Genomic DNA, 18,714 nt, shown 5'->3' with positions numbered 1-18,714 from the left:
CCTCGCATGCATTGTATCTGTATGTTAGTTCCACCCAGTATTTTGTTTTTGGCCATAAATAAAATCTGGTTTTTTGCAAGCCTCGTCTTGAGTCTCTCTCTTTGGCATTCTGGTGACTCAAGTGTATTTTGGGACCTTACATTTCGATAGGATAGGATAGGATAGGATAGGATAGGATAGGATAGGATAGGATAGGATAGGATAGGATAGGATAGGATAGGATAGGATACGATAGGATACGATAGGATACGATAGGATACGATAGGGATTGGGAGTAGAGTAGAATAGAATAAGAATAAGAATAGAATAGAATAGAATAGAATAGAATAGAATAGAATAGAATAGAATAGAATAGAATAGAATAGAATAGTTGGAAGGGACCTTGGAGGTCTTCTAGTCCAACCCCCTGCTCAGGCAGGAAACCCTACACCATTTCAGACAAATGGTTATCCAACATCGTCTTAAAAACTTCCAGTGTTGTAGCATTCACAACTTCTGTAGGCAAGTTGTTCCACTGATTAATTGTTCTAACTGTCAGGAAATTTCTCCTTAGTTCCAGGTGGTTGTATTTTTTTATTTTTATTTCCTCCTGTTTATCCGGTGGTCGTCTTTCGAGATTGTGGCTCTGAAGGATGGGCAGGCTAGCAGAGATGAGCGTTGGGGGACAAGCTTTGACATAGACAGATGGGGGAGGCAGCTGATGTTCCAGCTCCTTGTGGTTCATGAAATCTGGGGTACATTTACATTGTTTTTCAACCTACTGTAGGTAACCTTAAAATGGAGGAACTTCAACTGCCCCCCCCCAACTTCAAGTTGGCTGGCTGGCTGGAGCATTCTGGGAGTTTAATTTAATTTAATTTAATTTAATTAATTCAATTTATATGCCACCTCTCTCCAAAGACTCAGGGCGGCATATAAAGTCCCCCCATCTTAAAGGAACACCAAGAAGGTGTCATGTGATTTGCAAGCCAAGCTATGCCCATCTTAGAAATGGATCCTTTGCTTTTTGGAGAAAATACAGGTAGACCGTGACAAGTTCATTTAGTGACCATTTGAAGTTACAACGGCACTGAAAAAAGTGACTTGTGACCATTTTTCACACTTATGACCATTGCAGCATTCCCATGGTCACGTGATTTATATTTGGATGCTTGACAACTGGTTCATACTTACAACGGTTGCAGTGTGCCAGGGTCATGTGATCCCCTTTTGTGACCTTCTGAACCAGCAAAGTCAATGGGGAAGCCAGATTCACTTAACAACCGTGCTGCTAATTTAACAACTGCAGTGGTTCACTTAACAGATGCAGCAAGAAAAGTTGTAAAATGGGGCAAAGCTCACTTAACAAATTTTTCATTTAGCAATATAAATTCTGGGCTCAATTGTGGTCGTAAATCAAGGAATACCTGCATTGAGAAACACTGGATTAAACTTTAGGCAGGTACCCCAAAACAGCAGATACTAACAAACGTAGCTGAAACCTTAGTAGTGCGCACCCCAAGTAATTTTTCGTTGAGTTTGCTAAAAGCCATTGAAAACATCACTATCGGCAAAAGTCTTGAGAAAAAAGAAGAATTTGCACTGAATGCTTTTCATGTGATTCCCTGTAGCTGCATCTGATACAAGGGCATATGTATAAACAAAGAATAACTAATGTTTATTTGCTAATCAGCCAGTTATTGCTTACCCCAAATAAGATACGCAGGAAGGGCTGCAGATAAATATGCTCAGAAAGTTCTCCTGAGAAGAAAACAGGATGTGCCATCAAGTTATAAAAGTGTTTATTTGCTTGTCATGTCTTGTGAATATCCTGTGATCCAAGTAAAGTAATTTTCTCTGACGGGAATAGCATGATAGCTATGTGCATGTAGATAGACAGACAGACACAGGCAATGATAGATAGATAGATAGACAGACAGACAGACAGACAGACAGACAGACAGACTATAGACAATGATAAATAGAGATAGAGATAGACAATGATAGACAGAATGAAAGATAGATAGATAGACAAAGATAGATATAGATAATAGATGATATAGATGATAGATAGACAGATAGACAATGATAAATAGATAGACATAGATTGATAGATAGACAAAGACAGATGATATAGATGATAGATAGATAGATAGACAGACAATGATAGACAGGCAGACAGACAAAGGTAGATAGATAGACAGATATAGACAATGATAGACTGACAGACAGATAGATAGATAGATAGACAGACAGACAGACAGACAACGATAGATAGATGATAGATGATATAGATGATAGGTAGATAGATAGACAGACAGACAGATATACAGACAATCATAGATAGACATAGACAGACAGACAAAGATAGATGATAGATAGATACAGACAGATATAAACAATGATAGATAGATAGATGATAGACAGACAGACGATAGATTGATAGATAGATTGATATCCCTCAACTTACAATCATTTGTTTAGTGGCCAATGTTACAACGAAATGAAAGAAGTGACTTGTGGCCGTTTTTCACACTTACGACCATTGCAGCATCCCCATAGTCACCTGATGAGCAGTTGGAAACTGGCATTACTTCATTAAAGTTGCAGTGTCCCAGGGTCATGTGATCATATTTGTGACCTTCTGACAAGCCAAGTCAACGGGGAAGCCAGATTCCCTTACCAAACTTGCCGCTAACTTAACAACTAGCAGCGATTCACTATGGCAAGGAAGGTCGTACAATGGGGCAAAAAACTCACTTAATAACCGTCTTACTTAGCGCGGAAATGTTGGGCTCAGTTGGGCGGTGGTGCTTTGAGGACCACCCGTATGGAGCCTCTCTGGCTTCCTTCTTCCCAACCTCCTCGGATCATAATCATCCCCGACCACTAAGCCTGCTTACCAACCCCAGTGCGCACTTTCCACCTGGCTCCGCCGGGAAGGGAAGGGAAGGGCGCCAGGTTGGAGATCGTAAATCAGCCACCAGCCCGGGGACTCAGCTAGCTAGCACCCTTCAGATCCGGCAGCCCAGCCACAACTCCCACCACCCCCGATCGGCCAGCCGGCTGGGGATGCTGGGCTTGGGGATCCCTCCCTCTCTCCCTCTCCACTTTGGAGCGCGCGTAAAGGGCTCTCCCGTGCGCCCGCCGGTTGCTTCTCCCTCTCGGCAAGCCGGCGCGGCCAGCAGATGGCTCCGGTTTCTCGGCTGGCCGAGGCCTCCCGAAAGAAGCTCCTCTTTTCCGCCTCTTTTCCTTCTCCCTCGCTCCCCCGCTCGGCGACCTCGGAGGGGCTGGTCTTCCTCGAGGCCGAGGCTCCGAGATCCGGTCTATGGAGCCGAAGAGTCCGCGCCTTCGGGGGAGGCTTTGGCTCCCGGTCTGAACCAAAACGGCCGAGCAAAAAACGGGCTTGGCGTCGGGGTGGCGGGTGGGACCGTTCAGTTGCGATCCCCTCCAGCCTCTATTCTTCGAATTGGAGCAGGGGGTTGGACTAGAAGACCTCTGAGGTCCCCCTCCAACTCTTGAGATCTTATGATTCTTCCCATCCGTCCACCCAGCCGAGGCATCCTCCGTCCTTGAGGGGAGCAGAAAAGAAGCATCTGAGCTGACAGAAGGTAACCAACCCACGGCCTTGCTTCTGTTGCATGCACCTCTCTTTCCCGCCTGCCTTTTCCAAGAAAAGAATGGATTTTAAAAAATAAATAAAATGAACAAAAGCAGGTCGGGATGGTTCAAAGCATCCTTCCTCCCAGGGGAGAGTTCTGGATGTCTGGAGCTACTTTGGCTGGGGAATTCTGGGAGTTCACACAACTTAAATTGCCTTAGATGCCCCTGGGGTTCATCTTATACAGGTAGTCCTCGACCCGCAACAGTTCATTGAGTGACCGTTTGAAGTTACGGCGTCACTGAAAAAAGTGACTTGCGACCTTATCTTTTTTCATACTTACGGCCGTTGTAGCATCCTCGTGGTCGCGTGATCAAAACTCCAATGCTTGGCAACTGGCTCATATTTATGACGGTTCCAGTGTCCCTGGGATCATATGATCCCCTTTTGACAAGCAAAATTAATGGGGAAGCTAGAATAGGAATAGCAATAGGAATAGGAATGGAATGGAATGGAATGGAATGATAGGGATAGGAACTTTATTGTCACTTTGAATGTACACTAATCAGCATACATTAAAATGAAATTTCGTTGCCTACAGCTCTCAAAGGGTCACCACCTCCAATATACACTACATAAACATGACAACATAAATAAATAAATATGCATATACCCACATATATGACACAGAGAAACAACACAAGTCTAGTTCGGATATGGCGAGAAAAATGAATCCTGCGAGTTTACCAGACAGATGGCATAGGGATCAAAGCTGTTTGCTTAACAACTGTGTTACCAACTTAACAATTGCAGTGATTCACTTAACGACTGTGGCAAGAAAGGGCATGAAAAGGGGCAAAACAAATGTCTCACTTAACCGAAATTTGGGGCTCAATTTATTTATTTATTTATTTATTTATTTATTGGTTCGATTTATATGCCACCCTTCTCTGGAGACTCAGGGCGGCTTACAATGCGTTAAGCAATAGCCTTCATACTTTTGTATATACCTGCTTAGTACGGCTTTCGGGGCCCTCCTAAGCGGTGTTCTTTTTTATACAAAGTCAGCTTATTGCCCCCACAAACCGGGTCCTCATTTTACCTACCTTTGAAAGGATGGAAGGCTGAGTCAACCTTGAGCCTGGTGAGATTTGAACTTGCAGTAATTGCAGGCAGCTGGTGCTACTTAACAGCACTTTAGTCTGCTGCGCCACCAAGGCCTTACAACCAATTGTGGTTGTAAGGCGAGGACTACCGAAAAGAAGACCCTGTCTTATAATTTTTTGAATCCTGAAATAAGCACTTGGCCTTATTGCCATGCGCTCAAAAGCCCGATTGGGCTTATTATCAGGGAATGTCTTATTTTGGGGAAAACAGGGTACTTGTACAAGCCCCATCATCCCTGTCAGCCTGCCCATTGCTGCCTTGGAAGTCTAGGCCTTTGGCAGGCGTCAGATTGGGGGAGCTGATTTCTGAGGCTGTTGGTAGGCTGGACAGAATAGAAACCACGAGAGATTAAAAAAAGGGGCAGGGATGCAGTTGTATACTTCAGTTTGAGGGAAATTGGGGGTGTTTTGCACATGGAAGAAGCCTGAAAAGTTTGGGCAGTCCCAGGAAAGGGGAACTTTTTAGAAGGATGTCATATGTTCCAGAGCAGATCCTCAGAGTCTGGTGCAAATCCCTAAAATCACCAGAAATATGTGCAAGGGAGGAGACTGGGAATTGGTTTGGAGTTATGGTTAAGGTGGTAGGCCACAAATTGAAGAATGTGGTTTCTACTCTTCTCTGAGGTAGCGAAACTAGCTGATTTTGAACCTGTCACTCTTTCTCAGCCCAGAAAGAGTTTGTTATTATATATGTTTGTGTGTGTGTACATACACACACATATGCATATATATGTAATATTATTTTGCACAATGCAAAGTGGATAATGCATAATGCTCCCACCTCCTATTTACCCCGTGAGGTGGGTTGGGCTGAGAAAGAGTGACAGGCTCAAAATCAGCTAGTTTTGTTACGTGTGTGTGTGTGTGTATAAAATAATCAAATGATCATATATCTTACATGGACTCTCTCCCATCCCTGCACTGCCTTTGTCTGACTCCTTATATCCAGAGGTGGGTTTCAGCAGGTTCTGACCAGTTCTGGAGAACCAGTAGCGGAAATTTTGAGTAGTTCGGAGAACCGGTAGTAAAAATTCTGACTGGCCCCACCCCCATCTATTCTCTGCCCAGCTGATCAGGAGGAAATGGGGATTTTGCAGTAACCTTCCCCTGGAGTGGGGTGGGAATGGGGATTTTGCAGTATCCTTCCCCTGCCACGCCCACCAAGCCACGCCCACAGAACCAGTAATAAAAAAATTGAAACCCACCACTGCTTATATCTCAGATATTCAACCACACATTTTAGTAATGCGCTGTCCATAATTCATTGTAGAATTAGAAGGATTTCTTTTTAAAAAGCAACCTGTTTGGAAGAGTTTGGGTTGCTGTCTTTGCATACTGAACAGATAGGGAGAAAAAGATAATTACACTGAAAAGTGAACAATGATATAACTCCAGAATTACATTAAAATCTTTTTCTGGATTTGCACAATACATTGAACTAAGCAAATGGGGCAGGTTTGCAAAAGCAGACTCTGAGAAATGTAATCCAGATAGAAACTAACCAAACAACATCTTTGTTCAAATGCAAACAGTATTCTTAAAGTGGCAGAGTGAAGCAAGTGATTTCAGGCCAGTCACAGAATGGGGGTTAGCGTCAAACTGTAAACTGTATGTCAGCTCTTCAAGGTAGGCCAGATCAGGAAACAGACATCACTGGAAATAGTTTGTAGTATTGATCTAAGCCAGTGATGGCTAACCTTTTCTGGACTGAGTTCCCAAAGTGTGTGGCCAAACCCCCAAAATGCCCCGCGCATGTATCCTGCCCCCACGTGCATGCATGTACGAACCCTATATGTGCCCTACCCCCATGCAGGCATGTGCGCCCCCCCCGCATGCGTCCCACCTCCATGCGCCCCGTCTCCCCACTCATGCGTGTGAGGCCCCTCACGTGCGCCCCACTCCCTGAGCATGTGCGCATGGGCCTCCCACATGCGCCTCGCCCCCCTCCCCCACATGTGCGGCAGAGACCCAAAGACCAGCTGGCCGGCAGGAGGCACACACGCATGCACAGCGCAACTGAACTGGGGCGACAGCTCGCGTGCCCCCTCTGGCACATGTGCCATAGGTTCGCCATCATGGATCTAAGCAATGTTTGTCAACCTCAGCAACTTTAAATGTGTGGATTTCAATTCCCAGAATTCCCCAGCCAGCATGCTGCTTGGGGAATTCTGGGAGTTGAAGTCCACTTGTCTTAAAGTTGCCAAGTTTGGGAAACACTGATTTAGAAGGTTACCGTTTCCCTACCCCTGATATGGCTCCAGGTATACAAGTAGTCCTCGACTTACAACCAATTTTTTTGTTGCTAAGTGAGACATTTGTTAAATGAGTTTTATCTCATTTTACGAACTCTCTTGCCATAGTTGTTCAGTAAATCACTGCAAGTTGTTAAGTTAGTAACACGGTGTTTAAGTGAATCTGGCTTCCCCATTGACTTTGCTTGTCAGAAGGTCACAAAAGGGGATCACATGACCCTGGGACACTGCAACGATCATAAATATGAGTCAGTTGCCAAGCATTTGAATTTTGATCACATGACCATGGGGATGCCGCAACAGTCTTAAGTATGAAAAACGGTCATAAGTCACTTTCTTCAATGCCGTTATAACTTTGAATGGTCACTAAACGAACTGCTGTTAGTCAAGGACTACCTGTACTTCATCGCAGTGTCCCATTCCTAATTTTGTAAAATGAAGAGAGTTTATCCTGGCTGCTTTCCAATTTACTACATTTTTCCCACCAACTTCTCCGTCAGCAGATTTTAAGCCTGGTTAAAGACATTTTTTTTCTTGCAATTGCAATAGGAGCAGTGGTGGGTTCCTCCCGGTCTGGTCCGGTTCGGCCGAGCCGGTAGCGGTGACGATATGATGTCACCGAACCGGTTCTCCCCCCCCCGCCCTCCCCCCCCATCCCCCCCCATATTATTCTTACCTTTTAGTTGGTCCCACCCCCAATCTATTGCTGCCTCCTGAGTCCCAGCTGATGACAAGAGGGAAAAAAACTGTTTAAATTCTTGCCGCAGAGCTTCAAAGGGCCGTCCTACAGCTGATCAGTGTTAAAAGCAAACAAATGAGTCGGGTCGTAAGTGCGAGGACTGGTCGTAAGAGCGAGGACCTTCCAGAAATGACTCTGACCAGCTAGCCACGCCCACCTAGTCACATGACCTCCAAGCCACACCCACAAAATAAGCCACGCCCACGGAACCGGTAGTAAAAAAATTTAGAACCCACCCCTGAATAGGAGCCTCAAGAATGGCGGGGCCGAACCTTCTCTGAGTCAGATCGTCTTTCTATGTTAGTGCGTGTGCACCTAGCTGAAAAGAGCAACTGGTTTTTCAAAGAATAGCACCCCTTCTGACCTCCCCTTTTCTCCCTGACAGATTTGGCAAAATGATGTGTGTGTTTGTCTTTGGAACCTTCCCTCCTCCGCGAGGAACAGAGATGGTGACGATGGAACCTTTTCAGGTAGCAGAGGGGTTGGGGGAAGGGAAATATGTCGCACTTAATAAAATGAAGTCCGCAAGGGAAACCATTGCCCCACTCTTTTCTGTCCTCCTTGCAGGCACCGCCGTTCTCATTTGAAGAGGTAGCTGTGTACTTTACAGAGGTAGAGTGGCCACTCCTGGATGCAGAGCAGAGGGACCTGTACTGGGATGTCATGCAAGAAAACTACGAGACTGTGGCTTCACTGGGTAAAAATTCCCCCCTCACTTTACTTAGTGGGGTGCAAATGGGAACTGTAGCAAAATGATGCAGTGGTGGGTTCCTCCCGGTTCGGTCCGGTTCGGCCGAGCCGGTAGCGGTGACGATATGACATCACCGAACCGGTTCTCCCCCACCCCCACCCACCCACATTATTCTTACCTTTTATTTGGTCCCACCCCCAATCTATTGCTGCCTCCTGAGTCCCAGCTGATGACTAGAGGGAAAAAAACTGTTTAAACTCTTGCCGCGGGGCTTCAAAGGGCCGTCCTACAGCTGATCAGTGTTAAAAGCAAACAAATGAGTCAGGTCGTAAGTGCGAGGACTGGTCATAAGTGCAAGGACCTTCCAGAAATGACTGACCAGCTAGCCACGCCCACCTAATCACATACCTCCAAGCCACACCCACAAAATAAGCCACACCCACAGAACCAGTAGTAAAAAAATTAGAACCCACCCCTGGATGGGTGTAAAGCAATCTCCCTGCCAGCTGTACTTTTATAGGTAGTCTTGACTTAAGTCACTCACCACCACTTTATAAAGCCTTAGTAAGGCCACACCTGGAATACTGCAACCAGGTTTGGTCACCACATTAGAAAAAAGTTATTGAGATTTTGGGGAAAGTGCAGAAAAGAGCAACTAAGATGATGAAAGGCCTGGAGACTAAAACATACGAAAAACAGTTGCAGGAGAATGGGTACGGCTAGTCTAGAGAAAAGAAGGACTAGGGGCGACATGATAGCAGTATTCCAATATTTGAGGGGCTGCCACAAAGAGAGCGGGTCAATTTTTTTAGAATACCCTGTTTCCCTGAAAATTAGACATCCCCTGATAATAAGCCCAATCGGGCTTTTGAGGGCATGCACTAAAATAAGCTTCCCCCTGAAAATAAGCCCTCCCCGAAAATATTTAAACTCAGAGCTGGAAATCAGGTAAGATGGCAAGAGGAACCCCATCTTGCTCTATCGCCCCAAAATAATAAGACCACCCCGAAAATAAGGCCAAGTGCTTATTTCAGGGTTCAAAAAAATATGTCAGGTTTCGAGGTCGTCTCAAATAAATTGCATTTCAAACAAAGTCTTTGAAGAAAAACTCCTATTTATTAAGCACGACATTCTAAATCCGACTTCATCGAAGCCAACACTGACTTCCAGACCCAAAACCCTCCCTTTCCGTTCCCCACTCCCCTGCACTCATTGGCCATCTTCCAAGTCATTCTACCCTAATCTACTGCTCCAGCTCAAAGGAATTTCCTCCCTCCCATCCCATCTCTTAGGGGATATTATCTCCAGGGAAAATAAGTAGGTGAAAAGTCAAACGTCCCTTTCCAGACGCCTCCACTTCTCCTTCTTATGTCAGCACTAGAGTAAATGCAGCTTGAAGTGCTGACAATAAGACAGGGTCTTATTTTCAGGGAAACACAGTATTAGAATAACAGAGTTGGAACTTTAAAGTGTTAATGTCTTCTTTTAACTATTGTATGGGATATTGTTGCATTGTTTTATTCTCTGTTGTAAGCCGCCCAGAGTCCCTTGGGAGTTGGGCGGCATAGAAATGCGACAAAATAAATAAATAAACTTGGAAGGGACCTTGGAGGTCTTCTAGTCCAACCCCCTGCTTAAGCAGGAAAGCCTACATCACTTCAGACAAATGGTTATCCAATCTCTTTTTAAAAACTTCCAGTGTTGGAGAATTCACGACTTCTGGAGGCAAGTTGTTCCACTGATTAATTTTTCTGTCAGGAACAATTAAAACAAGTTCTAAGTTGCTTGTCTCCTTGATTAGTTTCCACCCATTGCTTCTTGTCCTGCCCTCAGGTGCTTTGGAGAATAAGGTGCTTTGGATAATTTATTTTCCAAAACACCAGAAAGCAAGACAAGAAACAATGGCTGGAAACTAATCATGGAGAGAAGCAGTCTAGAATTAAAGAATTAAATTAACTTCCTAACAGTGAGGACAATTAACTAGTGAATAGTTTGCCTTCAGAAGTTCTGGGTGCTTCATCACTGGAGGTTTTTAAGAAGAGACTGGACAGCCACTTGTCTGAAATGGTATAGGTTCTCCTGCTTGAGCACAGGGCTGGACTAGAAGATCTCCAAGATCCCCTCCAGCTCTATTCTGCTTGATTGACTATACAGCTGTGGGCTATGCTGTCTCTTATCTAATCATTTCCTGAGACTTGCAGGCTTCCCTTAGGCATGCAAGCCGCAGCTGGGTGACCTTGGCCCAGTCACTCTCTCTCAGCCCAACCTACCTCACAGGATTGTTGTTGGCAGGAAAATAGGAGGAGGAAGGAGTATTAAGTACATTAGCCACTTTGAGATTGGATGATGATGAGAGAGAGGGGGAGAGGGAGAGAGGGGGAGAGAGAGAGATTTTAAAAGGTCTCCTATTTTAAAAGGGATTTTAAAAATCCAATATAGGTAGTCCTTGATGTATGACCACAACTGACCCAAATGTTTCTGTTGCTAAACAGGTTAGTTGTTTAAATGAGTTTTGCCCTATTTTATAACCTTTCTTGCTACAGTTGTTCAGTGAGTCACTGCAGATGTTAAGTTAGTAAGGCATTTGTTAAGTGAATCTGGCTTCCCCATTGACTGTGCTTGTCAGAAGTCCGGAAAAGGGGATCACATGACACCCGGGGGGGTCATAAAGGTGAGCCTGTTGCCAAGCGTCCGGATTTTGATCACGTGACCATGGGGATGTTGCAATGGTTGTAAGTGTGAAAAAAGGTCATAAGTCACTTTTTCAGTGCCGTTCTAACTTCAAACGTTCACTAAACAAATGATTATAACTCAAGGATTGTCTGTAGTCATCTCTGGTTTGGGGCTCCTCAAGATTCAACCATTTTTTAAAAAATACAAAATTCCCTTTCTTTTGTGGGGTGACCACAGTTGCCTGAAACTGACAAGCATTTCCTACGTTGGTAGCCTCAATCCAAAGAAGATTTCATTTTGCATTACTTTTAGAAATCAGACTCTTTAAACGTTCTTACCATTTGGGACATTCACTGCTCTTGGTGTCGGGTTGTGGACTGCCACGCATTTAACCGACGTCGTCATTTTCTCCCTCTTTTGTGTACGCTTGTGTGTTTTGTGCCCGCAATGCAGCTGTCGCAATCCCTAAGCCTGAGCTGATCTGTCGCCTGGAACGAGGAGAAGAGCCATGGGTTCCTGCCCAGGCAGCTTCAGAGGAGAAAAAAATCCCCCTCAACCTTTATGAAGGTGAGAGAAAAAGAGAGGGAAGCAACGATGAGCTTTGGGGCTAAATGGCCGCTGTCCAGTGGTGGATTGCCCCCGGTTCACACCAGTTCTATAGAACCGGTAGCAAAACCGGTGGGAGGCCCCGCCCACTGACTCTGACGTCATGAAAACACTTCTGCGCTTGCACAGAAGAGTGCATGAGCGAAACGAGCACGTGCGGCCCTGTTGCAAACCGGTAGTAAAGGTAAGTAGAACCCACCCCTGCCGCAGTCCAATCTTTTGTTGTCCTGATGTCCCACCAACAGCCGTGACGGACATCTTTGGAGGCCAATTAAGCTGTTTGTGGTAGCAGCCCATATACAACTGAAATGAGCTAACTAAGCTCTTGTATATGAAGCTGGCTTGCTGGTCTCTGATTGGTCCATATCTCAGAAGTCCAAGAAAACTGATTCCTGATTGGTTCCTTGTCTCCAATTTGGTCCATTGTTGATGGTCTCTTTTGCACCGTATGTAGATATTGTTTATGTGTATGTGTCTGTCGATGGCCAATTTGTCAGAGTGCCAGCCTTTCAGGAATTCATCCATGTGTGTATCCATCAAAACTGACTAGTAGTTAGAAGACATGATGAAAACTCTTTAATTTCACAACATACGGACAGACTTAATCATAGTTTCATATGGGAAACAGTTGAAATCATCCTAGAACAAACCAAGTTCCAAAAACTCTGGACTATTTCTGGAAGTTTGGCACTGACAAATTGGCCCTCAATAGACACATAGACATAAACAACATCTATATACTGTGCAAAAGGGATAGTCAATGAACAAAAAAGGAACAAAAACTTCAGACCAACTATCAAGAAGTAAACACTACCCCGATCAAGGAACTGCCAAACAAGCTAACAGTAAACAGCCCAGCCAAAGAACCTCCAAGGCCACCCCCACCAACACTGACATGGCAAACCACTAGAAAATAAGCAGAGCAAACCCCACTCCCTACTAGCACTGATGATGCTGCCTAGTTTGGGTAATGAAACATCTGCAAGAAAACAACCAAGCTCAGAGAGCACCAAGGACCCCTCAGATCTGACTGTCTTTTCTCTATCCTCCTTTATCACTTGTTCAGGGATGTCCACAAAAATGTGTGCATGTGGGGGGGGAACCAAGATGGCAGCAAAAGCTATGTGATCAAAGGCCTCTGTGTATTGTAATTCAGTGGTATCCCAAAACTACACACTATTGAGCCTAATTATTCTAGATTTGTGAAGCAGAGAGAGAACTTTTTCCCCTACTTGTCCCTTAGCTCCAGGGGTGGGCTGCTGGGGGTTCGCGGGGGTTCGGGAGAACCTCTAGATAAGATTCTGTGCAGTTTGGAGAATCCCCAAATCCCACTCCTGGCTGGCCTCGCCGCCGCCCTCCCAGGAGTCCCCACGCGGCCTGTTTTGGATGCAGGTAAATGCAGGGCGCATGCGGAGGCTCGGGGAGGGCAAAAAATGGGCCTATCAAAAGTTTGGGAAGAGGGCCTTCAGAGCCTGGGGAGGGCAAAAATGCCCCCTCCCACCATGGTGCAGGAGGCCGACTAGGCTACGGCCACCCAGCAACCGGCCAGAGAACCCCTTGCTAAAATTTTTGAAGCCTACCCATGCTTAGCTCATCCCCTTTCTTTTTCTCAGGAAACAACTTTACTTTGGCTTCTCCCACTATGCCAGCAAGTGAGGTGATCGTGAGGGAGATCAAGGAAGAGATCGCAGAACCTGAAATCTTGGATCCGCAAGATCCCCCGTGGGCTTTGCTGAGGGCACCCCCAGAGAACCCTTCTTTAGTGTCAGAGGCCCGGTGTGGCCTGCAGAGACAGTGGGAGCTGCAGGCTGGGCACATCTGGCGGGAGCCGTCCAGGCACATAAGGGCAGCCAATTCCAAGCGCTCCATGTTCCACGTGGGCCGGAAGAAGCTCATGTGCCCGGAATGCGACCGGTGGTTTCACTGCAAGTCGGAATTCTTGCTGCACTGGCGAACCCACACGGGGGAGAAGCCCTACGAGTGCCTGGCCTGCGGGAAGCGCTTTATCCAGAGCTCCCACCTAAGTGCCCACCGGCGCATCCACACGGGCGAGAAGCCCTACGAGTGCCCCAGGTGTGGGCGGAGCTTCAACCGGCGCTCCACCCTGACGGAGCACCTGAGGATCCACACCGGGGAGAAGCCGTACAAGTGTCTCCAGTGTGGGGAGAGCTTCCGCTGGAGGCCCTACCTGACCAAGCACCAGAGGGTCCATCTGGGCAACGCTGCCTACAGAGGCTTCAACAACAGAGAAGCCATCTTTGATGTCTCGTCCCTCCCTAAGCCTCTGGGAAGACTAGCGGGCAAGTCAGATTTTATTCTCTGCTTTTATAGATTTCTTGTTGTTCAATCACTAAATTGTGTCCGGCTTTTCGCAACCCCATGGACCATAACTTGCCAGCCCACCCTGCCCTCCACAGTCTCCTGGAGTCTGCCCAAATTCATGTTCATCATGTTGATGACACTATCTAACCATCTCATCCTCTGCCGTCCGCTTCTCCTTGTGCCTTCAATCTTTCCCAACATCAGGGTTTTTTTCAATGAGTCCCTCTCTTCCTCATTAGGTGGCCAAAGCATTTGAGCTTCAGCTTCATTATCTGTCCTCCTAAACAACATTCAGGGTTGATTTCCTTTAGAATGATTTGATCTCCTTGCAGTCTAAGGGACTCTCAAGAGCCTTCTCCAGCACCACAATTCGAAAGCAATAGGTAGATTATTAGACCTTTCTCAGGGGCTGCCACAAAGAGGAGGGAGTCAAGCTATTCTCCAAAGCACCTGAAGGCAGGACAAGAAGCAGTGGGTGGAAACTAATCAAGGAGAGAAGCAAGCTAGAACTAAGGATCTATGGAGATTTTTAGTCATCCAGCTCATAGTTTTGTCCCAAAGGCGCTGTTTTTCAAGAGACAACTGGACTTTCTGTTTTTTCTTTGAAGACGTTAGTTTAGTTTAGTTTAGTTTATTTGATTTGTATACCGCCCTACTCCCGAAGGACTCAGGGCGGTGAACAGCCAACAATAAAATACATAAATACACAAAATTTAAAAACCCGATAAAATCAAATTAAATTATTTGGCCCAGACAAATTAAAATACCCCAATAATTTAAAAACAGATTAAAATTTACGTATTTAAAAAGGGAAGAGATCAGGCCAAGCCCGCTTGATGGAATAAAAAGGTCTTCACAGCACGGCGGAAGGAGCGCAGATCCGGGATCCTCCGTATCTCCGGGGGGAGCTCATTCCAGATGGTAGGTGCCCCCACAGAGAAGGCTCTCCCCCTAGGGGCCGCCAGTCGACACTGTTTGGCTGACGGCACCCAGAGGAGTCCCTCTCTATGAGAGCGTACTGGCCGGTGGGAGGCTATTTGTGGTAGTAGGCGGTCCCGTAAATAACCAGGCCCTAAGCCATGGAGCGCTTTAAAGGTGGTAACCAAAACCTTGAAGCGCACCCGGAAGACCACCGGGAGCCAGTGCAGCTCGTGCAGGAGAGGTGTTACATGGGAGCGCCATGTCGTTCCCATTACCACCCACGCGGCCGCACTCTGCGCCAGTTGGAGCCTCCGGGTGCTCCTCAAGGGGAGCCCCATGTAGAGAGCATTACAATAGTCCAGGCGGGAGGTGACGAGGGCATGAGTGACCGTGCGTAACGAGTCCCGATCCAGAAAGGGACGCAACTGGCGAATCAGGCGGACCTGATAGAAAATCCTCCCGGTCACAGCCGTCAAGTGCTCTTCTAAAGACAGCCGTGAATCCAGGAGGACGCCCAAGTTGCGAGCCCTCTCCGTGGGGGCCAATGATTCGCCCCCAATAGTCAGTGATGGCATCAACTGGCTATATCGGGACGTCGGAAACCACAGCCACTCGGTCTTGGATGGGTTGAGCCTGAGCCTGTTCCTCCCCATCCAGATCCGTACGGCCTCCAGGCACCGGGACATCACTTCAAGGGCATCGTTGGGGTGATCCGGGGTGGAGATGTACAGCTGGGTGTCATCAGCGTACTGATGGTACTCCACCCCGAAACCACGGATGATCTCGCCCAGCGGCTTCACATAAATGTTGAACAGGAGAGGTGAGAGGACCGACCCTTGCGGCACCCCACATATGAGGGGCCTCGGGGTCGACCTCTGTCCCCCTGTCAACACAGACTGCGACCGGTCAGAGAGAAAGGAGGAGAACCACCGCAACACAGTGCCTCCCACCCCTAACTCTTCCAACCGCTGCAGCATGATACCATGGTCGATGGTATCAAAAGCCGCTGAGAGATCTAACAGGACCAGGACAGAGGAGCACCCCCTGTCCCGAGCCCTCCAGAGATCATCAACCAACGCGACCAATGCCGTTTCCGTGCTGTACCCGGGCCTGAAGCCCGACTGGAACGGATCCAGATACGTCATTTCATCCAGGTGCTGGGGGAGCTGTTGCGCAACCACACTCTCAACAACCTTCGCCACAAAACGAAGGTTGGAGACCGGACGATAATTTACCAACATTGCCGGGTCCAGGGAAGGCTTCTTGAGGAGAGGCCTCACCACCGCCTCTTTCAAGGCGGCGGGAAAGACACCCTCACCCAGCGAAGCATTTATAATCCCCTGGAACCAGCCTCGTGTCACCTCCCGAGAAGCCAGCACTAACCAGGAGGGACACGGGTCCAATAAACAAGTGGTCGCGTTCAGTCTACCCAGAATCCTGTCCACGTCCTCAGGGGTCACAGGATCAAACTCATCCCAGATAACATTCTCAAGACCTGCCCCAGTCCCTCCCCAGTCGGAGTCCAGATCTTCCCGAATCTGAGCGATTTTGTCATACAGATATTGAACAAAATCCTCGGCTCTACCCTCCAAGGGGTCCTCCCGCGCTTCCTGGTGGAGCAGGGAGCGGGTCATCCTAAACAGGGCGGCCGGGCGATTATCTGATGATGCAATAAGAGCAGCAAAATAGCTACATTTCGCTGCTTTTATCGCCACTAGGTAATTCCTAATATGAGCTCTTACCAGTGTCCGGTCAGATTCAGAAAGATTGGCCCTCCAACTACTCTCTAGGCGTCTTTTCTGGCGCTTCAACTCCCTCAGCTCCTCAGTGAACCAAGGAGCTAAATGAGATCGGCGCCGGGTCAGAGGCCGCAAAAGCACGACCCGATCCAGAGCTCCAGCGGCCGCCCTATCCCAGGCGGCCACTAGGTCTCCAGTCGAGGCATGTGCCAGATCCTCAGGGAATGGCCCAAGCTCCATCTGGAACCTATCCGGTTCCATCAGGCGCCTGGGGCGGAACCATCTTACCGGCTCCGGCTCCCTGCGGCGGGGTGTAGCGGTTCGAAGGTCGAGACGAAGGAGAGAGTGATCAGACCATGACAAGGGCTCGGTGACTATATCCCCTATCTCGAGATCACTCAACCACTGTCCAGAGACAAAAACCAGATCCAGCGTGTTTCCCCCCGTGTGGGTAGGGCCATGAATTAACTGGGTCAGGTCCATGGCTGTCATGGAAGCCATGAACTCCCGAGCCACCTCAGATGCCTCACCAACGGACGGCAAGTTGAAATCCCCCATGACCATAAGCCTAGGGGTCTCAACCGCCACCGTGGCGATGACACTGAGTAGCTCGGGCAGGGCTGCTGCCACATGGCAGGGAGCCAGGTATGTGATCAGCAAACCCATCTGAATCCCGTGGCCCCATTTCACAAGGAGGGATTCACAGCCGGCCGTCTGAGGAACAGTGGCCTCCCTCGGTCTCAGACCTTCGTTAATAATAACCGCTACCCCCCCCCGCCCCTACCCTGCAACCTCGGCTGATGGAATGCGCGGAAACCTGGTGGGCACATTTCAACAAGAGGGACACCCCCCTCTTGGCCCAACCAGGTTTCCGTAATACCTGCCAGGTCCGCTCCCCCCTCCTGAACAAGATCACAAATGAGGGGGGCTTTATTTACTACAGATCTGGCATTGCATAACATCAGACGGAGGCCAGGGCCCTGAGGATCTGCGCCACTTGGAAAACGAGTGGAGCTTTGGGGGCCGGAGCGCGCCACCGCTAGAAGACAGTGGGCACACGCTCCCCTAACACAATATGGCCCCCTGCTCCCGCCATATCTACCCCTCCCACCCACAGTACTGATGGTAAAAACCTTATCTGGATGAACTTTATCCCCCCTCTTGACCCCGGGCCCCCGCTTCTCATCCAAGAAGCTTCTTCAGCTCTGACTGGATGGTGGGGAACGGAAGGATTTCTATTCCTTGCAGACAGCTGGTCATTTGCGTCCTTTTAGAGAGTCGTTGAGGCCACCTGGAGGTGTCCTCAGGGACCCCTGAGTGGTGGAAATGGGTGTGGAGCCTTCTTGAAACTGCTGAAAGGACTGTGTTATAGACTGGAGATAGATGATGTCGTATCCCTCCCCCTGTGTTGAAAGAGGGCTGTTTAATTTTGACATAGACGGACTCCTTGACCCCTCTTTAAAACCAGCAGTCCTCTCTGTCCAAAATGTGGACTTTGCTGACTTGAAAAAAGTGACCTGTGTCTTTTAAATGCAGATGCACTGCTGAATCTTCTCCTGATGGATTTGTTTTCCTGTTATCTCAATTGTTTGTCCCAACACTGTTATCCCAACACTGCCCTCTTCTGGACAGATAGCTCTGATGTTATTCTGGGATCTGTTGGAGCCACTCTCCCAGCTTAAGAGTCACTGTCCCAATTGTTCCTGCCACTTCTGAGACCACCTTGGCCTTTACTTTCCACATCCTCTCTAGTTCCTCCTTCAGGCCTTGGTAGAACCTCTCATGCTCCTTCACACCATTGCTGTCCCTTGACACCATTACATCTATCACCACCTCTGTCTTCCGTTCCTTGTCTACTACTCCGATGACAGATTGATTGGCTTGTATCTGCTTGTCCATCTGGATCTGGAAGTCCCACAGGATCTTGGCACTGTTATTCTCCATGACCTTCTATAGAACCTCCCATCTGGACTTGGGAGGATCTAGCGCCCATGCACTGCACAGATGTTCCTGTACACAAGTGTG

The 18,714-nt window shown here is 47.7% G+C and overlaps 1 protein-coding gene across 2 annotated transcripts in view; it reads left to right on the top strand.

Moving 5' to 3' along the window:
* Positions 1–2,628: 2,628 nt before the first annotated feature.
* LOC117663167 (uncharacterized) overlaps positions 2,629–18,714 on the top strand; it is a 29,299-nt gene continuing 13,213 nt past the window's right edge. The window contains exons 1-5 of one of the 2 annotated variants that reach the window (XM_034413079.3): positions 2,629–3,590; positions 8,123–8,207; positions 8,305–8,434; positions 11,555–11,668; positions 13,321–14,007. In XM_034413079.3, coding sequence (XP_034268970.2) covers positions 8,133–8,207; positions 8,305–8,434; positions 11,555–11,668; positions 13,321–14,007 — 1,006 coding nt within the window. In that variant the 5' untranslated portion in view covers positions 2,629–3,590; positions 8,123–8,132. The remainder of the gene's footprint in view (positions 3,591–8,122; positions 8,208–8,304; positions 8,435–11,554; positions 11,669–13,320; positions 14,008–18,714) is intronic. The other variant, XM_034413078.3, reaches the window with a different exon arrangement.

The sequence above is a fragment of the Pantherophis guttatus genome, chromosome 2 (assembly GCF_059756535.1).
Source record: "Pantherophis guttatus breed Tessera chromosome 2, ASM5975653v1, whole genome shotgun sequence".
In the NCBI taxonomy this organism is placed as follows: Eukaryota; Metazoa; Chordata; class Lepidosauria; order Squamata; family Colubridae; genus Pantherophis; species Pantherophis guttatus.
The sequence above is the reverse complement of the archived record's forward strand: the minus strand, read 5'-3'. Positions and strand labels throughout refer to the sequence as shown.